Source organism: Vanacampus margaritifer, chromosome 13, assembly GCF_051991255.1.
Source record: "Vanacampus margaritifer isolate UIUO_Vmar chromosome 13, RoL_Vmar_1.0, whole genome shotgun sequence".
Lineage (NCBI taxonomy): Eukaryota > Metazoa > Chordata > Actinopteri > Syngnathiformes > Syngnathidae > Vanacampus > Vanacampus margaritifer.
The window spans coordinates 14,314,074-14,330,258 of record NC_135444.1 but is presented as its reverse complement, the minus strand read 5'-3'; the positions used below and the strand labels follow the sequence as shown (position 1 = coordinate 14,330,258).

The 16,185-nt window shown below is 36.5% G+C and overlaps 1 protein-coding gene across 1 annotated transcript in view; it reads right to left on the bottom strand.

Annotated features, from left to right (window-relative positions):
* The window catches only part of hcn2b (hyperpolarization activated cyclic nucleotide-gated potassium channel 2b), a 28,918-nt gene that overhangs the window by 11,570 nt on the left and 1,163 nt on the right, over positions 1-16,185 (bottom strand). The window contains exons 2-4 of the mRNA XM_077583830.1: positions 14,580-15,003; positions 9,589-9,750; positions 4,894-5,112 (exon numbers count right to left, since the gene is read on the bottom strand). Of these exons, the coding sequence (XP_077439956.1) occupies positions 4,894-5,112; positions 9,589-9,750; positions 14,580-15,003 (805 nt within the window). The remainder of the gene's footprint in view (positions 1-4,893; positions 5,113-9,588; positions 9,751-14,579; positions 15,004-16,185) is intronic.

The following is a 16,185-nucleotide window of genomic DNA, read 5'->3' as shown; positions in this document are numbered from 1 at the left end:
AGTCCATATTTATGTTCAGTGAAATCCAGAAAGACTCTTTATAAAACAATATTTATGTTAAGTAAAAAAAAAAGGCTGCCTTTATTTATTTATTAAAAAAAAAAAACTTTATCCTTAAACATTGTTAAAAATGCACTTCTAATAAAGTATTGGCAAAACCACTTGTTATTTTTATGTCAAGCAGTTGCCGGCGTCAGCGTTTCAATCAAATTTAGTTACTTTGAAAATGAAGTAATGAGTAATCATTAAAGTAACTAAGTTACATTCAAAATCAAAATATCAAGTGATGTGTAAAGTAACTAAGTCTCTTTGAAAATAGAGTCATCAGTAAAGCAACTGAGTTACATTTGAAACCAAGTATTAACATTTAAGTAATAAGTTACTTTTAACTCATTCACTGCCATGGACGGCGATAGACGTCAAAAATTCATTTGAACTATTTCTATTAGTTTAACATTTTCCCCACTTTTGTTAACAAGAGTATGAAAACCTAGATTTTTTTCATTGTATTAGAACAGATATAAAATCTGTGATTAACTAGTGAAGTAATGCGATTAATTACGATTAAAATGGTAATCGCCCCTAATTTTTAAGAATCTTTTAATAAAAAAACATTATTAAAAATTGGAGAAAAAAATAATTCTAATTATTTTATTTTATTAATTTCTTTTTTAAAAAAAAGAAAAGATTATTAAAAATTTGAGGTCTCATGATTAATCAGAAATTTTATTAAATTAAAATGTTTCTAGGTTTTCATACTCTTGTTAACAAAAGTGGAAAAAAATGTTAAACTAATAGAAATAGTTCAAATGAATGTATGACGTCTATAGCCGTCAATGGCAGTGAATGAGTTAAAATCAAAATATCTAGTAATGAGTAGAGTACATTTCTTTGAAAATCAAGTAATCAGTAAAGTAACTAAGCTACATTTAAAATAAAATAATCAGTACACCAATTAAGTTCCATTTAAAATCAAGTATTAAGATTAAAGTAACGAAGTTACTTTTAAAATCAAAATATCAAGTAATGAGTAAAGTAACTTAAGTTCCTTTGGAAATCAAGTAATCAGTAAAGTAACTACTGTACTTATTGTGGGTAACTGTTGCAACACTGCATGAAGCAGCCGACTCCGTGACACTGACAAAATTCAGTGTTAATGTTCAAAGCAAATATGTTTTTTTTTCTCTCTTTTTAAATAGAAACCAAACTCGCTTTAATGATGCAATACATCAGTTAGATAATAAAGGACTAAGTTGTTATCGTTTCGCTCAAACTTCTCTCTACATATTGACATATTTTAATTGTCATGGCAACAGCCTCCGAATATGTATTTAGATGACTTATAATAATACCACAAATCTAGTTTTATATGATGCTTTATTCATAGGGAATAAATTGTGCCACTGAAATATTAAATATTGTTACCAGATTTTCCATGCGCGTGAAGTCGCTTTTGTTGCATTTTTCATGAATAAAAGCGTGCTTTCCCAAATGATTCTATGTCCAAAATTAATAAATAATATACAAAAGGAAGCGAAGGGCATTCGCAAATAAAAATAATTGCTCCATAGAAAGCCAACTTGAACGCATTCATGAGGTGCAGCGAGCGCAAACACACAAACAAGGGCAACATTTTTTTATTTAACATGCATTGTGGTCACTGCAGTGGACAGATATTCCAAATCTGCAAAAGTCTACACACCCTGGAGTTTGAACAAGGGCTGTGCATATCTTGTGCTTGGTATATAAACAACTCATAACAAAGCACCTTTTCACTTTTCAAGTGAACAAAAGTATTGGAACACATGATTGATGGTGGTTCTTGTTGTGAAAAAAACGATTTAAAAATAAATAAATAAATGAAACATTTGGGATGAACTCTACCAGCCGTCAAGAAGCTGCTGGTCAATAATACAAGCGCCTCAGCGGGATAAGCCAGGCGGCCCCTATTAAGTGTTTGCAACCCGGGGAGTCAGCGTGTGTGACACTCTCAATTAAAGCCAAATGACAGCTGGCTGGCTGGCTCGCTCCCGCCGCCGCCTCCGCCCCGGTTAAGAAGTTGTTGTCGGTGGAAGTTTTATTGACTTTGTGATTTCCGCGGCATTAGTCTGAGATTAGCCGGCCGCGTCACTCAAAAGTCAAGCGGGCTCCCAAAGTTGATGTGGCGGAAAAGTCGTGTTGAAGAAATCTATGCGGCATTTATGTGTGACTCCGCGGTTGTGTTTCATCGTGTTTTCACTCTGATTGACATTTTGTGTATGGGAAAAAGGCGTCAAAATCGGAAAAACCTTCCAGCCCAAAGCAAAATAAATAAATAAATAAAAGCAGAATTTCACAAGTGACTTCATGTTAAGGATTAGATCGCTCCTAATATGAAAAGAAAAATGCACTGAGCTGTCCCTAACATCTTACAATTGCAATTATGCCATCTAGTGGCAGAAAAATGACCAATATCGCACTCGTTTTTTGTTTTTTTTTACAGTACAGCACATATTTTTAATTTTAACTCAATTTGATGAATTATTATGAAATTACTGTAGCAATGACTAGAGATGCGACCATATTTCACTTTTAGGTAAGCAAGAGTATTAAAATAAAAAATATATTTTATTGTACATTTAGAACAGATATAAAATTTGCGATTAATCGTGAGTTAACTATTAGAGTCATGCGATTAATTACGATTAAAAAAATTAATCACCAGACACACACACACATCTACATCTATATATATATATATATATATATATATATATATATATATATATATATATATATATATATATATATATAATGGTTAGGTAGGTCTGGTTGGACATAAAATTCAGATTCAAAACAAAAAATAATAATTTTCAGAGGATGAAAATAAAGAGTTATGTCATTTTAACAAACTTTAAAAAAATCTATTTTTTATTCGACACTTGCATTGGATCTTATCAGAATTTCAAAAAGATTTGAAATGGACATAAATAAATGCGTTTCCAATTGTAATCAACGCTGTGGCTGTTGTTTGGTATATCTGCTGACTAAGCTTCCGTGACTGCTGTCCTGACATCTTACACAAAATAACGGAAGGGAAGACCGTAAGTCTGTTGTGTGACGTCAGCTGGTTTGTGTTGTCATCTACGAGCCGCCAGGGTTGTCTCGCACCATGTTGGTTAAGTCAAAGACGGAAGACAGATACTACCGTAAAGCAGCCAGCAGACTATTTCACCAATTATCCTCTCCGTAGTTGGTTCAAAAACATTGTTTTTAGAACTTTGCCTGCAGACCCACCATCAATCGATTCCTCTGACACGGCGCCACAATATATGTCCGATTCATTTGTGGACATTGAACAGAGATCCATGCTTGACCGCATACTGGGAAATAAACTGGGAAAAACAACAATGCACTTTTGGAGATTATAACTTCCTCCCCGGTCCAATTATACCTGTTGACAGTTTGTGGTTATTGTTTTTAGATGTAAAGAAGCCAAGAAACCCCCCCGCCCTCAAGGATAATAGGCACACTGTGGGAGTCTGAGAATAGCAACAAGTTGGGAGAGGGTTCATTAGCAAATAACACCAAAGACACTGCAAACAAAACAAAAAAAGGACGCCAAGGCTGCAATTCTAAATACGGTAAATCCTGATTTGTTTGGCCATACTTTTCCACTTTACAAAAAGTTTGAACTTAATTATCACGCACAGTAGGCAGAGGTTTTTTTGTTAGTTTTTTTTTTTTACTTTAGCCCCCTCTGCTGGACGTGGTAAAGACAAAATAGCATCGAGATGTTTCTGACGTTTTCGGGCGTCTTCCCAGCTAACGGAACCAAACACGACAGGACACTTCCTGTCTTGAACGAGGCTTGCTCGGTTGCACCTCTCTCTCTCTCATGAACTTGCGCAGTACAAAAAAAAGAAGACTTTTCAGCATGTAAAACTAAAATACAATACCAAAATGAATAACAAGGGTCGCTCTGTTGCCCTCTCTCTCTCTCTCTCTCTCTCATGAACGTGCGCAGTAGTAAGGCTCGCTCGGTTTCACCTCTCTCTCTCTCTCTCTCTCTCTCTCACTCTCTCTCTCTTTCTCTCTCGTTCCCTCTCTCTCTTTCTCCCACTCGCGCCCTCTCTTTCTCTCTCTCCCTCTCTCTCTCTCTCTCTCTCTCATGAACGTGCGCAGTAGTAAGGCTCGCTCGGTTTCACCTCCCTCTGTCTCTCTCACTCTCTCTCTTTCTCTCTCGTTCCCTCTCTCTCTTTCCCCCACTCGCGCCCTCTCTCTCTCTCTCATGAACTACCAAAATGAATAACAAGGCTCGCTCGGTTGCCCTCTCTCTCTCTCTCTAGCCCCCCCCCCCCCCCCCCCCCCCCTGGATTCAAGCTCGTTTCTTTTTATTCAACCCGTCTTTTCTCGAATGAGGCTCGCTCGGTTGCACATATCTCTCTCTCTCGTTCTCTCTCTCTCTCTCAACCTCCTTCTCGGAATGTGAGGTGAAATTAGTTGTGAATAATAGACAAAAATTGAAGATCAGAAGGCAAAATTGAGCCTATTCAGACAAGTCATGGTGTTTCAAAAATATCGCCACAACGCACGGAGAGGATCAATCTCAGCTCAACGATGACCCGCCCCGACGCGTACAGGAAGTGTGTGTCAGCATTACCGCGCGTGCAATTAGACGGCATCTCTTGCAGGATCGAAAGAAGTCTGCAAAACAAGGCAACCGGGGGCCAAGAAAGCAACTTAACCAGCTTGAGCTCAGCTTTGATCAGCGCCACAGAATTAATGGAACGTATCAAACAGTGCTGGAATTAAGCGAGGAAAGTATTGAACTCGTGTTAAACGGGACGGCGTTAGCCAAATCTTTGCGGCGATTAAATTCGCTTTTATGTCCAAAAATAGGAGCGTCCTTACCTTCTCTTGGTACTGGCGCCGGGACGAGTCGAGGGACTGGATGAGGGCGGTGGCGTGGCCGATGAACATGGCGTAGCAGGTGGCCCCCACGATCATACTGAGCATGGTGAGCCAAATGTCCGACATGCTCTCGGGGGCTTGGCGGCCGTAGCCGATGCACAGCATGTGACTCATGGCCTTGAAGAGGGCGAAGGAGTAGAGCTCGCTCCACGTGTCGTTCTGAAAGGGGACACATTCTTTTGTTTCATGGACAAAGAATATTAAACAATGAAACTAAATACAAGGTAAAAATAGTAACTTTGTTTTTTTTTTTTTACAGTTTTCAATTGTTAACATTGACACAATTAATTCATGCATTTAATTAATGAGCACAGATAAGAGGGGCGTATATTCATTATTTGAGTTTTCTTTGGTTGTGGAGTGTAATGAAATAAAAGGGCTTCATTGTGTCGGCCATTTTCTTGGACGGAACGGTTAATTTGTCACCTAAATGCATTTGCGGATAATACGTTTAGATGGCAGCACAATGGGAGCGTGAGACGTCCATGATGTATGATAGGGCGATTATAAAAGTGTGTGCGTGACGGGATGCAGAGCCAACCCTGACAGTCTAAAACCAACAACACAGCTTATCTTGCTTGGCAGAGCTCCATTTAGACTTTTAATACGTTAAGCGACACAAACAGCAACGTCGAGATTCATTATTTAAAAGCCGAGTGTTTCGATTTCGTATTCACACGTGTTGATAAATGGCGGGAAACGAACGGATAAACACTCGGTGAAGTGCGCCGGACACGAAACAAAATCCTTTGCGTCACACTTCATACAAGTGTCGTCGATCAATGGATTCCAACACAATCAAGAGCTCAATGTGTGTTTTGTTAGCGGTGAATAGGATATTCTGTGAGACTTAACACTGACTTCTTGGTGAAATTGAAATATTGAACTTTTAAAAGTACCCGTAAAGTCAAAAATAAATGTCTTGTGTTGGAACAATCCTGCCAAGTTTGAATGATCTCCAGATAGCTAGCTAACCAGCTAATTAGCCAGCTAGCTAGCTAGCTAGCCAGCTACAGTTTCTTTCGCTTTCCTTTTTTGTCTTTCTTAGTCTCTTTTATTCCATCGTGTTCTTTCTTTCATTTCCTTCTTTCCATCTTTCTGTTTCTTTCCGTCTTTCGTTCTGTCTTTCTTTCTTGCTTTCATTCTCTCTGTCTTTCTCTCTTTCATTCCCTGTCTTTCATTTGTTCCTTCCTTTCTCTTCCTTTCCTTCCCTCACTTTCATTCTCTCTCTTTCCTTCTTTCTATTTTTCCTTGTTTTTTTTTCTTTCTGTGACTTTCTGTCTCTTTCTCACGCTTTTATTCTCTTGCATTCATTCGCTTTCCTTCTTTTGTCTTTCCTTTTTTCTTTCTTTCCATCTTGTTCTTTCCTTCTTTTTCTGTCTTTCTGTCTCTTTCTTTCTTGCTTGCTTTCATTCTCTGTCTTTCTCTATTTCATTATCTGTATTTCCTTTCTTTCTCTTTCTTTCATACTCTTTCCTTCTTTCTTTCTTACTTTCTTTCTCTCTTTCTCTCTTTCTTGTAGTTGCATGACAAAGTGGCTTATGTTTCCCATAAGTACTAAGAAGCACCTGCGTCTAGATTTGGAGTCTGAAGACGACACAGGTGCAAATTAGAGGCTGGTGTTCACACGCAGCCGAGCGCAACCAACTAAAGCGTCCAGAATGATGGCGCAAGCTGCGGCCTCGCACCCCATGCCCAAAACGTGTCAACGGCTACGATTGCATTGAAAACGTCCACATTTGCGTCTTCTTAATTGGGTTGGCTTTTCTGCTTATTACACTTGACCAAAATTCCGTCCGGGTCGGCTCCAGCTCACCCTAATCACCCTAATGAGCACAAGCGCTACAAAAGACGGATTGATGGATGTATGAAGTGTCAAAGAACACATACGAGCATTTTGTTTACTTTAAAATACAGTCGGCCCATCTGCTGATTGTCAGTAATTGTATGAATGGAGGATTTTTTTGCAAAGAAGAGGGCGGGGCCTGGAATGCAGCTATGACATTGAGAACAAGGGGGGGGGGGGGGGGGCACCAATCTGTAGAGAGTTGAAATGTTATCAAAAGTTAGTTCAAGTCATTTTTGAGCTGCTACTTGATACAAATAGTTGAGAACCACTTAAGTGAAATTGGCTCCAGGGCTTGAAGATGAAAAGGATTGGAGGGGAGGGGAGGAGACAAATTTGGGGAGGGGAGGCCCAGCGTGAAAATGCCTCCAAAGTGAGGCGAGTTTACTGGAACGGCCTCAAAACTGTCATTTATTTGGTCTAATAGGAATCACGACTAAGAAACAAAGCCAACATCTGAATGGCGGAAGCGACAAAAAGTTGGCACACAAACGCTGAGAATCGAGGCTTATTATCACGCTTAATAACGGCGCCAACCAGCAACGCTTTCCAACTCTATCAAGCAGAAAAATGTGTGTTTAGTTCGGGAGAAATGTGCGATTACTTGACTAAGTCCAAACGCTTACTGTAATGCACAGGAAGCAAACTCAAAGCCCGGGGGCCAGATCTGGCCCCTAAAAGCAAATCAAGTATGTCAACTTTCATTATGCTCATTTCAATCAATTTTCAAATTGTCATATGTAATAAATAATAATGTTGAGATATCGCAAGTATTTTCACAGTTTTTATTACAGTAACAAACTTTATTGTAATGTTTCAAAAATATTGCATTTTTAGCAGCATTAATAGCTTTATTATTATTATCATTATTATTATTATTAGGGATGTTCGATACCACATTTTTTAATGCAAATCTTCAGAACTCGTCGATACCAAGTACCGATACCATTAGTACTTATAATACATAAAATTTCCACATAGAAAAAATGAATTTTTTTTAAAGACATATATATATCCCAATTATAGCAAACATTCTTAAAATTGCTTGAAATTAATGGCAATTATATATTTTTCAATTTGCTCATAAAAGTCATTTTGCATAGAGCACACAATAAAATGAATGTAAAAAAAAAAGATAAATAAAATGAAACAAATAATCCAGTGGCCAGAGAGAAAAAAATAGCTTCATTATTATTATTATCATTATTATTATTATTAGGGATGTTCAATACCACATTTTTTAATGAAAATCTTCAGAACTCGCCGATACCAAGTGCCGATACCATTAGTACTTATGATACATAAAATTTCCACATAAAAAACAATGAATTTTTTTTAAAGACATATATATATCCCAATTATAGCAAATATCCTTAAAATTGCTTGAAATTAATGGCAATTAGATATTTTTCAATTTGCTCATAAAAGTCATTTTGCATAGAGCACACAATAAAATGAATGTCAAAAAAATAAAAATAAAAATAAAATGAATGTCAAAAAAATAAAAATAAAATGAAACAAATAATCCAGTGGCCAGAGAGGAAAAAAAAGACCCAATCAAAATATGTGGTTGTACAATTTCCTTTTAAGGAATACAGTGAAGTGCAAATAATTCAATTGAATACAATAGTGTTTCAAGTAATTTAGTCATATCTACCATGTTAAGAAGTGTGTGATATTTAATTATATCTTGTTTTGAAATCCATGCTTTTAATTTGGAAGGCTGCTCTGTATTTCCGTTTGCTGATTCACGTTCTCCGCTCATGGCGGTCAATAAACGCAAAATAACCATTTCAACCTTTAGTTCCTGACCGAAAAAAACGGCCACAATAGCGGGGGCCGATACCAGTATCGATAGCCGTCGCGAGTACCGATACCGCTAATACACACAAATGACATCGTGTGCATGCATGATACTAAATGTCCCAGTGAGTGTTGCTGAAAATGAATTTTTTTTTTTTTTTTTTTTTTTTTAAAACCTAATGAGGATTTTGGATGAGCTGTGCTTTATACTGATGATCTAAGAGTGCTTGTTGACTGCCAGAATCTCTCCTCATTGGACGGGTTACAAAATCTATGCGGCAAGGCTCATTTCAACTCTGTGACAGTTATTATTTCTGCAGTTTTCAAAGACTTGAATCAAAACTACTCGCATGGTAAGCTTCAAATGTAAGCAATAATACTGGAATTTTAATGGTCTTTCTATGAGGAAATAGGAATGAAATCGGTTCCACTGTAGGTAAAGATGAAAAGGTATCAAAAATAATATTTAAAATGACCAAAATGAGCATGATAAAAGGCATTACCAGGATATTACTGAAACCAAAAAATAATTAAAAATAATTAAAAAATAAAAAATGAGTGCTTTTTGAACATCTTGTTAATTGACCTCATTTTATAATACAATACAAAAAAAATTCCACCAATTTTTGTCAACAAATATAGGCTGATACAATTTGAAATACAATATTTGAAATATTGTCTATACCAGGGGTGTCAAACTCATATTAGCTCAGGGGCCACATAAAGGAAAATATATTACCAAGTGGGCCGGAGCGGTAAAATCATGGTAGGCCTATATAACTTCAAATCAATTATATGCAGATTTGCGCCCCCAAATTGCAGGGCGCAACTGTAAAAATATTGTCCAAAAAAAACAACACAAATGCAAATGGAACACGGAATTTTTAAACAAACTGTAACTTAAAAGTCGCTTGTCAAATAAGATTAAACTCCTTTGCGGGCCTGATCCGGTACACCCGCAGCATACCTATTTGATGCGTACTTACCACCATCTTGTTGAGGGACACCCAGCAATCAGAGGGGAAGTCCTGCAGCATGGGCACCAGGAACTGCAGGCAGCCGTCCCAGTGGCACAGCAGCAGCATCATGCCGATCAGGTTGAAGATTCGCATCACCGCACTGGCCAGGTCGTACGTCATGTGGAAGATCTGGCGGGAGCGAGGCTGTTATTCCGTGACCCACCTCATGCTGCTGCCACAGAATCATACTACCAGGGCTGTTACAAATATTTTTTTATATATTTCATGAATTAGACTCATTCACTCACAGCCATTTTCACTGAAGCAACCCCATTCGCTCCCGGCTGTTTTCCTAGATTCTGACTGATATCGCAAGGCCCACAGAATATTGTGCTCTATTGCTATTCCTATCTGTTTCCGTTTTGCAGCAATTAACTTTTGAATATAACTAAGTTTTTGACATTATTCACAAATCTGTTTAAAACTGTGGCTAAATGAGCTTTGTTGCAACGTGGCCCTGGTTGATCTCGTATACTCTGCTGCCAACAAATGCCCGTTTTTGCAATAAATACCATTTCTTCAACCATTCTCTTTAGTTCAGAGGCTGCATCAAAGCATTCTGTATGCTCTAGCATAAATAAATTTAAAAAACAACAACATAAAAACGTATAAATACGTTTTTGGGAGCAAATGAGTTAAAAAGGGAAATATTGGAAAATGTTCTCCCAAAATTTAAATAATTAATTATTTATAATTTAAATTTGAAAATTTTTAATGTGCAATTTTTTTTTTAAATAAAACTCAAAATGTGTAAACATTGTGCCAATGTTAATTTCACATCAATCTTGAAATAAAGCACAAAAACTAATTCATTGAAATTTAGGATTTGTCATTGAAAATGTGAAATATAATTGAAAATTATATTTTTGTGCCAAAATAAATGTAAAATCCATTAAACATACTGTGTTCTCTCGATACAACACTGTTCACTTTTCATGGATTGTTTTAGTACAATTTTGCATGCTTTATTTTTATTTAGTGCTGCAGCCTACCCTTTTTTTTTTTATATCAAAGTTTGAACATTTAGACAAGCGAGAAAGTGAGAAATTTCGTTGAGAAAATTGTATCAAGTGTGTGGTGAGGGGTTATACAGCATTAAAACATTTATAATAAATGTAAAAATTAGGACGACTACTCTGCGGATTTCACACATTGTGGGTATTTTTTTTTTAAACGTAATCCATCGATAAATGTGGGAAAACTTTTTTAACAAACCTCCCCTTTGTACACCAGTGTTTCTCAAGACTGTTGAATTTATTTTTAAGTTAATTTTTCATATATTTATATTTATTATATCCACCAGATTGTACCTTCGTCTTCGCACTCCTTTTACATAGTGCCCCCTAGTGTTTAGACTGAGAAATGTTTCGTGCTACAGGCTACATTTGTCAGCATTAACTCATTCACTGCCATAAATTCATTAAAAAAAAAAAAGATTATTAAAAATTAGGGGCAAGAGGCGATTTAATTTTTTTAATTGTAATTAATCGCATGACTTCACGAGTTAACTCACGATTAATCACAAATTTTATATCGGTTCTAAATGTACAATAAAAAATTCTAGGTTTTCATACTCTTAACAAAAGTGGGATTTTTTTCTAAACTAATAGAAATAGTTAAAAAGATTTTTTGACGTTTATAGCTGTCAATGGCAGTGAATGAATTAAAAAAAGAAAAAAAATGATAAAAAATTCAAGGATTTAGGCGGTGAAAGTTTTTAATTGTAATTAATCGCATGACTTCACTAGTTAACTCTTGATTAATCACAAATTTCATATCTGTTCTAAATGTACAAAAAAAAATCTAGGTTTTCCTACTCTTGTTAACAAAAAATGTTAAACTAATAGAAATAGTTCAAATGAATTTTTGACGTTTATAGCCGTCAATGGCAGTGAACGAGTTAAGATGGAAAATAACGAAGAAACTTGTGTATTCTATTTTCACACACGGTGCTTCTTACACTCTTCCTAGACTCTCAAGGTCAACACGGAGACCCGAGCGCCGTCCCTTTACATGACAATGTCACACCGCAATCCGGGTCCGAATATACCAGCAGCCAACATACGCGCACAATTCACGCTTTTAGTCAAACAGGAGCCACCTGCAGACCAAAAAGCAACCATCATTTCCAATCAACAATCACTTTTTACTTCCACACATTCCCTCACTCTGCCCGTAGACAAAAGCACGCGAGTGAAGAGCTCGTTGTGAAAAGAGCTTCCGGCCTTGGGAAATTGCTGCGCTTATTCCCGACAATGCTTATCATGGCCTCTGCACACACGTACACACATACATAAACCTCTCGGAGATATGCAACAATGCATCAGCGAGCACTATGGTTGCCCCCTAATTTTTTATAATCTTTTTTTTTTCTAATGCATTCATGGCAGTGAATTTAATTGTGCGTTAAAAAAAAAAATTATGTTAAAGGAACTTTGGATTAGCTCAAAATTTCACCTAAAATTCAAATTTCCGACAATTACCACCGGGGACTTCTTTTTTTTTTGCAATTTAAAAAAAAAAAAATCTTATAAGTGTTACTTTGATTTTTTTTATTGTTGTCATTTATTTTTTTATTCTAGCAAAAGTTTTTTCATAAAAACATTTTCTACTACATTTAATAATATGTATGCAAATATTATGACATCGTAAATTTAGGATTTTGAACTTGCAATTTCAACTTAAAATTAAAAAATTAATTTTTTGTTTATTTCTTTAAAATACAATGTTTTTCTCTGACTTTTCTGGTAACATTTGTTTTCTCATTAAATATATTTTTAACTGTTGTCTACATGTAAAACAATTTATTTCCTAATTTCTTCAAATTTTTTCTTGCGATATTAGGAACTTTTTGTAACTTTTTGTACTACCGCTATGTTTTCTAGTTATATTATGACATCATAAACGTACGAGTTTACTCTCATAATACAGAATTTACTCAAATGTAATGAATTCTTGTTAATTGTGTTGTTGTTTTTCTTGTAATCTTGCAAACTTTTTCTTCATTCTATAACAATGACTCCCCCCCCCCCCCCAATAAAATATTAGGGTGTTATTGTCATCATTTCATGTTTTACATAATTGTAGTCAAACCACTGTGTGAGTGAGGTTCATATACCGCTAGTTGTATGTGTACGACGGAGACGGTAATTAGGCTTCTCCCCGAGCTCAAATTACCGCTCGGTAATTAAAAGACTGTGTGCTTGTTTTTAGTGATTCACAGCAGTTCGGATAATTAGAAGAAGAAAAAAAAAAAGAAGGATGCCATTTATGTTGAAACAAACACAAACACGCTGCACTGGGGTTTCTTGTGTTTATGTAGCATAATGATGCACCGAGCTACTGTAGTGTGTAAGTGAATATGGCTTCAAGGCTAATTACGGTGGATATCAAAAATCTACACACCCCTATTCAAATGCTAGATTTTTTGTGAGAGACCAAGATTCATAATCCAAACTTTTTTTCATGTCCACACTCGTGGATGTTGTCTGATTTTGTTAGAATGCTCAAATGGAATCAGGCATCCGCATGTGATCGGATAAGAAACTTTTTGTCATTGGACGTGGTGCAGCAGCATGTGGCTCATTGCCCCAAGGTTGCGCTTCAAGTTCCTGTCAACAATTGCGCGCTTGGGATCACGAAGCAGCTCCAGTTAAGTCCAGTATAAACGTGACGGCAGACGCCGTGTTAGTCAGGAGACCTCGCAGACGGCGTTCCGGATTATGCTCATAATATTACAGCAAATGCCAACTTTTTCCTCATATTTATTAATTAATTTTATTACCTCTGTTGTAGATTTTTTTTTTTTAACCAAACAAACAGTAATTAAATGAACTTCTTGCAATATATAATAATGGGATTAATACACTTTTATTCAAACAATTTATAGATTTTTTTTTTTACACATCATGTTATTTTTGTCATAGAAATATTGCAACTAGAAACATGACATCGTTCATGTAAATTTATGATTTTTTTCCACGTATAAAAAATGTTTTAGAAAAATTATGACTATTTATTGAAATATAACTACAGTAGTGCCTTGAGATACATGTTTAACTCTTATTCCCAAATAAAATATTACCAGTGTCCCAAAGACATATTTATACGTTTTTTTTTTTTGTTTTTTTTTTATGCTAGAGCATACAGAAGGCTTAGATGCAGCCTCTATCCTGCAGAGAACTGTTGAAGCAATGGTAGTTATTACAAAAACGGCCAGAAGGTGGCAGCAGAGTATAAGAGATCCACTAGGGCCATGTTACAAACAAGCTAATTTACCCACAGTTTTAAACAGATTTGTAAATAATGATGAAACTTAGCTATATTCTAATGCTAATTGCTGCAAAATGGAAACAGATAGAAATATACTCTTTTTCCTGGTGAAAGAAGAGACTCTAATCTTTCTTTTGGTAGGATCCAATAGAACAATATTCTGTTGGCCTTACAAAATTAGCCGTGAGCAAAGGGGCTTGCTTCAGTGAAAATGGCTGCGAGGGAATGAGTTATTTAGTTTTGTGACCATGCACATAACTTAAAACACTCCCAAATCATCATGCAGCCTCCCTCGTAAATAACTAAATAAATAATTTAAAATTAGTTAGTGTTCTTAATAAGGTTAACTAAAACTCCATAATAATATACCTAAAAAAAAATACAGAATAAAATAATTAAATAGGATTTAAGGTATTAAACAGTATGCCCCTCATGATTTAATGCTGCGATTCATTTCAATGTGCTGCTTTTTCTGGTTCGGCCATTTTGGCCACTAGGAGGCAGTATAATAGTGCTTCTTCTACTGCTACTCTAAGTGACTCGGTAAGATTAGTCGTTTTCCGTACGACTTCTCTTTCGGCATGAAATGAAGCCATTTTAGGTTGATATAGTTTGCCGGGAAAAAAATGTGTATTACAACAATATGGCTTTTGTAGTCCTGGCGATGTGGATTGTTGCGTTCCTACCTCCTCCCACTGGTGGATGTAACGGATGAGTCTGGAGAGGCGCAGCAGGCGGAGCAAGCTGAGGATTTTGGTGAAGCGCACGATGCGGAGCGCCCGCGCCGTCTTGTACACCTCCGAGTCGATGCCCTTCTCCACGATGAGGAAGATGTAATCCACCGGGATGGAGGAGACAAAGTCCACCACGAACCAGCTCTGCAGGTACTTCTTCTTGATCTTCTTGGGGTCCAGGATGATCTCGGTGTTGTCCTCGAACACGATGCCCGTGCGGAAGTTGAGCACCAGGTCCATGAGGAAGAAGGTGTCGGACACCACGTTGAAGATGATCCACGGCGCGGTGGTCTCGTCCTTGAAGAAGGTGATGCCCACCGGGATGATGATGAGGTTGCCCACCATGAAGAGGAGCATGGTGAAGTCCCAGTAGAACCTGCGACCGGGACACGCGGGTCACTATCGAACTTGGGATGCAATCGCAACAGTTACACAAAAAGTGGTGCCGATTAATCGGCCACCAGTTGATGACCAAATCGATCAATAATTATTTTTGATTATTGATGAATCGTTTAGATACCTTTTTAAATTCGAATTTGTCCAATTCCTCAGAATTTCAGCTTCTCAACAGTAAATGTCCGATTTCTTGAGTCCTCTTTGTGTTGAATCAAAATAAGACATTTGCTTTTACTTTGGAAAACAATGATGACAAATTTTGACAATTTTCTGGCATGTTACGGATCAAACCAGGAGCTGAATTATAAATAAGATGGCCACGTACTGATACCAGCTATCGTATTGGCCAGTAATTGTGACAGCGGCAAATACTTTTTATAATTACAAGAATCAATTAATGCCAAGCAATTTTACTAGTTCAAGCAAAAATTAGGCATTGGAACATATAGTTTGTTTTTTTTTTAATGATCTGTTACTGTTTTTTATTGAAAAGTAGTGTTGCTCCGATACCAATACTGGTATCGGCAGAGGCCCCCGATACTGTATTAAATCTGAGGTATCAGTGAATACTAACAAGTAACATGCCAATACCATTAATTTCGATGCTAATGCTAATCTTGCTCGTGCACGACATTCACTGATGTGTGACATGTTCACTGCATGCCAAGTCAAGATAGAATCGGCCGATACTGCAAAGCTGGGAATTGGAAATCGGTATCGGGGGTCCAAAAACCGTATCGGAACTACACTAATCAAAAGTATCGGTACTTGTTATCGGTATCAGTGACTACTCAAAGTGATCCCTGATAAGTTCTGTATGTTTGTTCTTTTCTACACTGTCAATTTGAAAGGTCATGGCCTTGACTATAAAGGAATGTTAATTTAAATCTAATCCATTGATTAATTGACAAAATAATTGATAGATTAATAGATTTTTTTTGTTTAAATAATCGTTAGTTGCATCCCTAATATGAACAATGCAATTATTAAAATGTCAAATAGTCATGTAACTTCTGTTAATTAAAATGCCACTAAGTGGCAAGTAACAGTAGTTTTACTTTATTTTGGTTTTATTTTTACAGAATTACACCCGTATGACGGATAAAAAAATGTGTTTGTAAAATTAAAGGTATGAAATGAGCTGTCCTTGGTGCTGAAACTT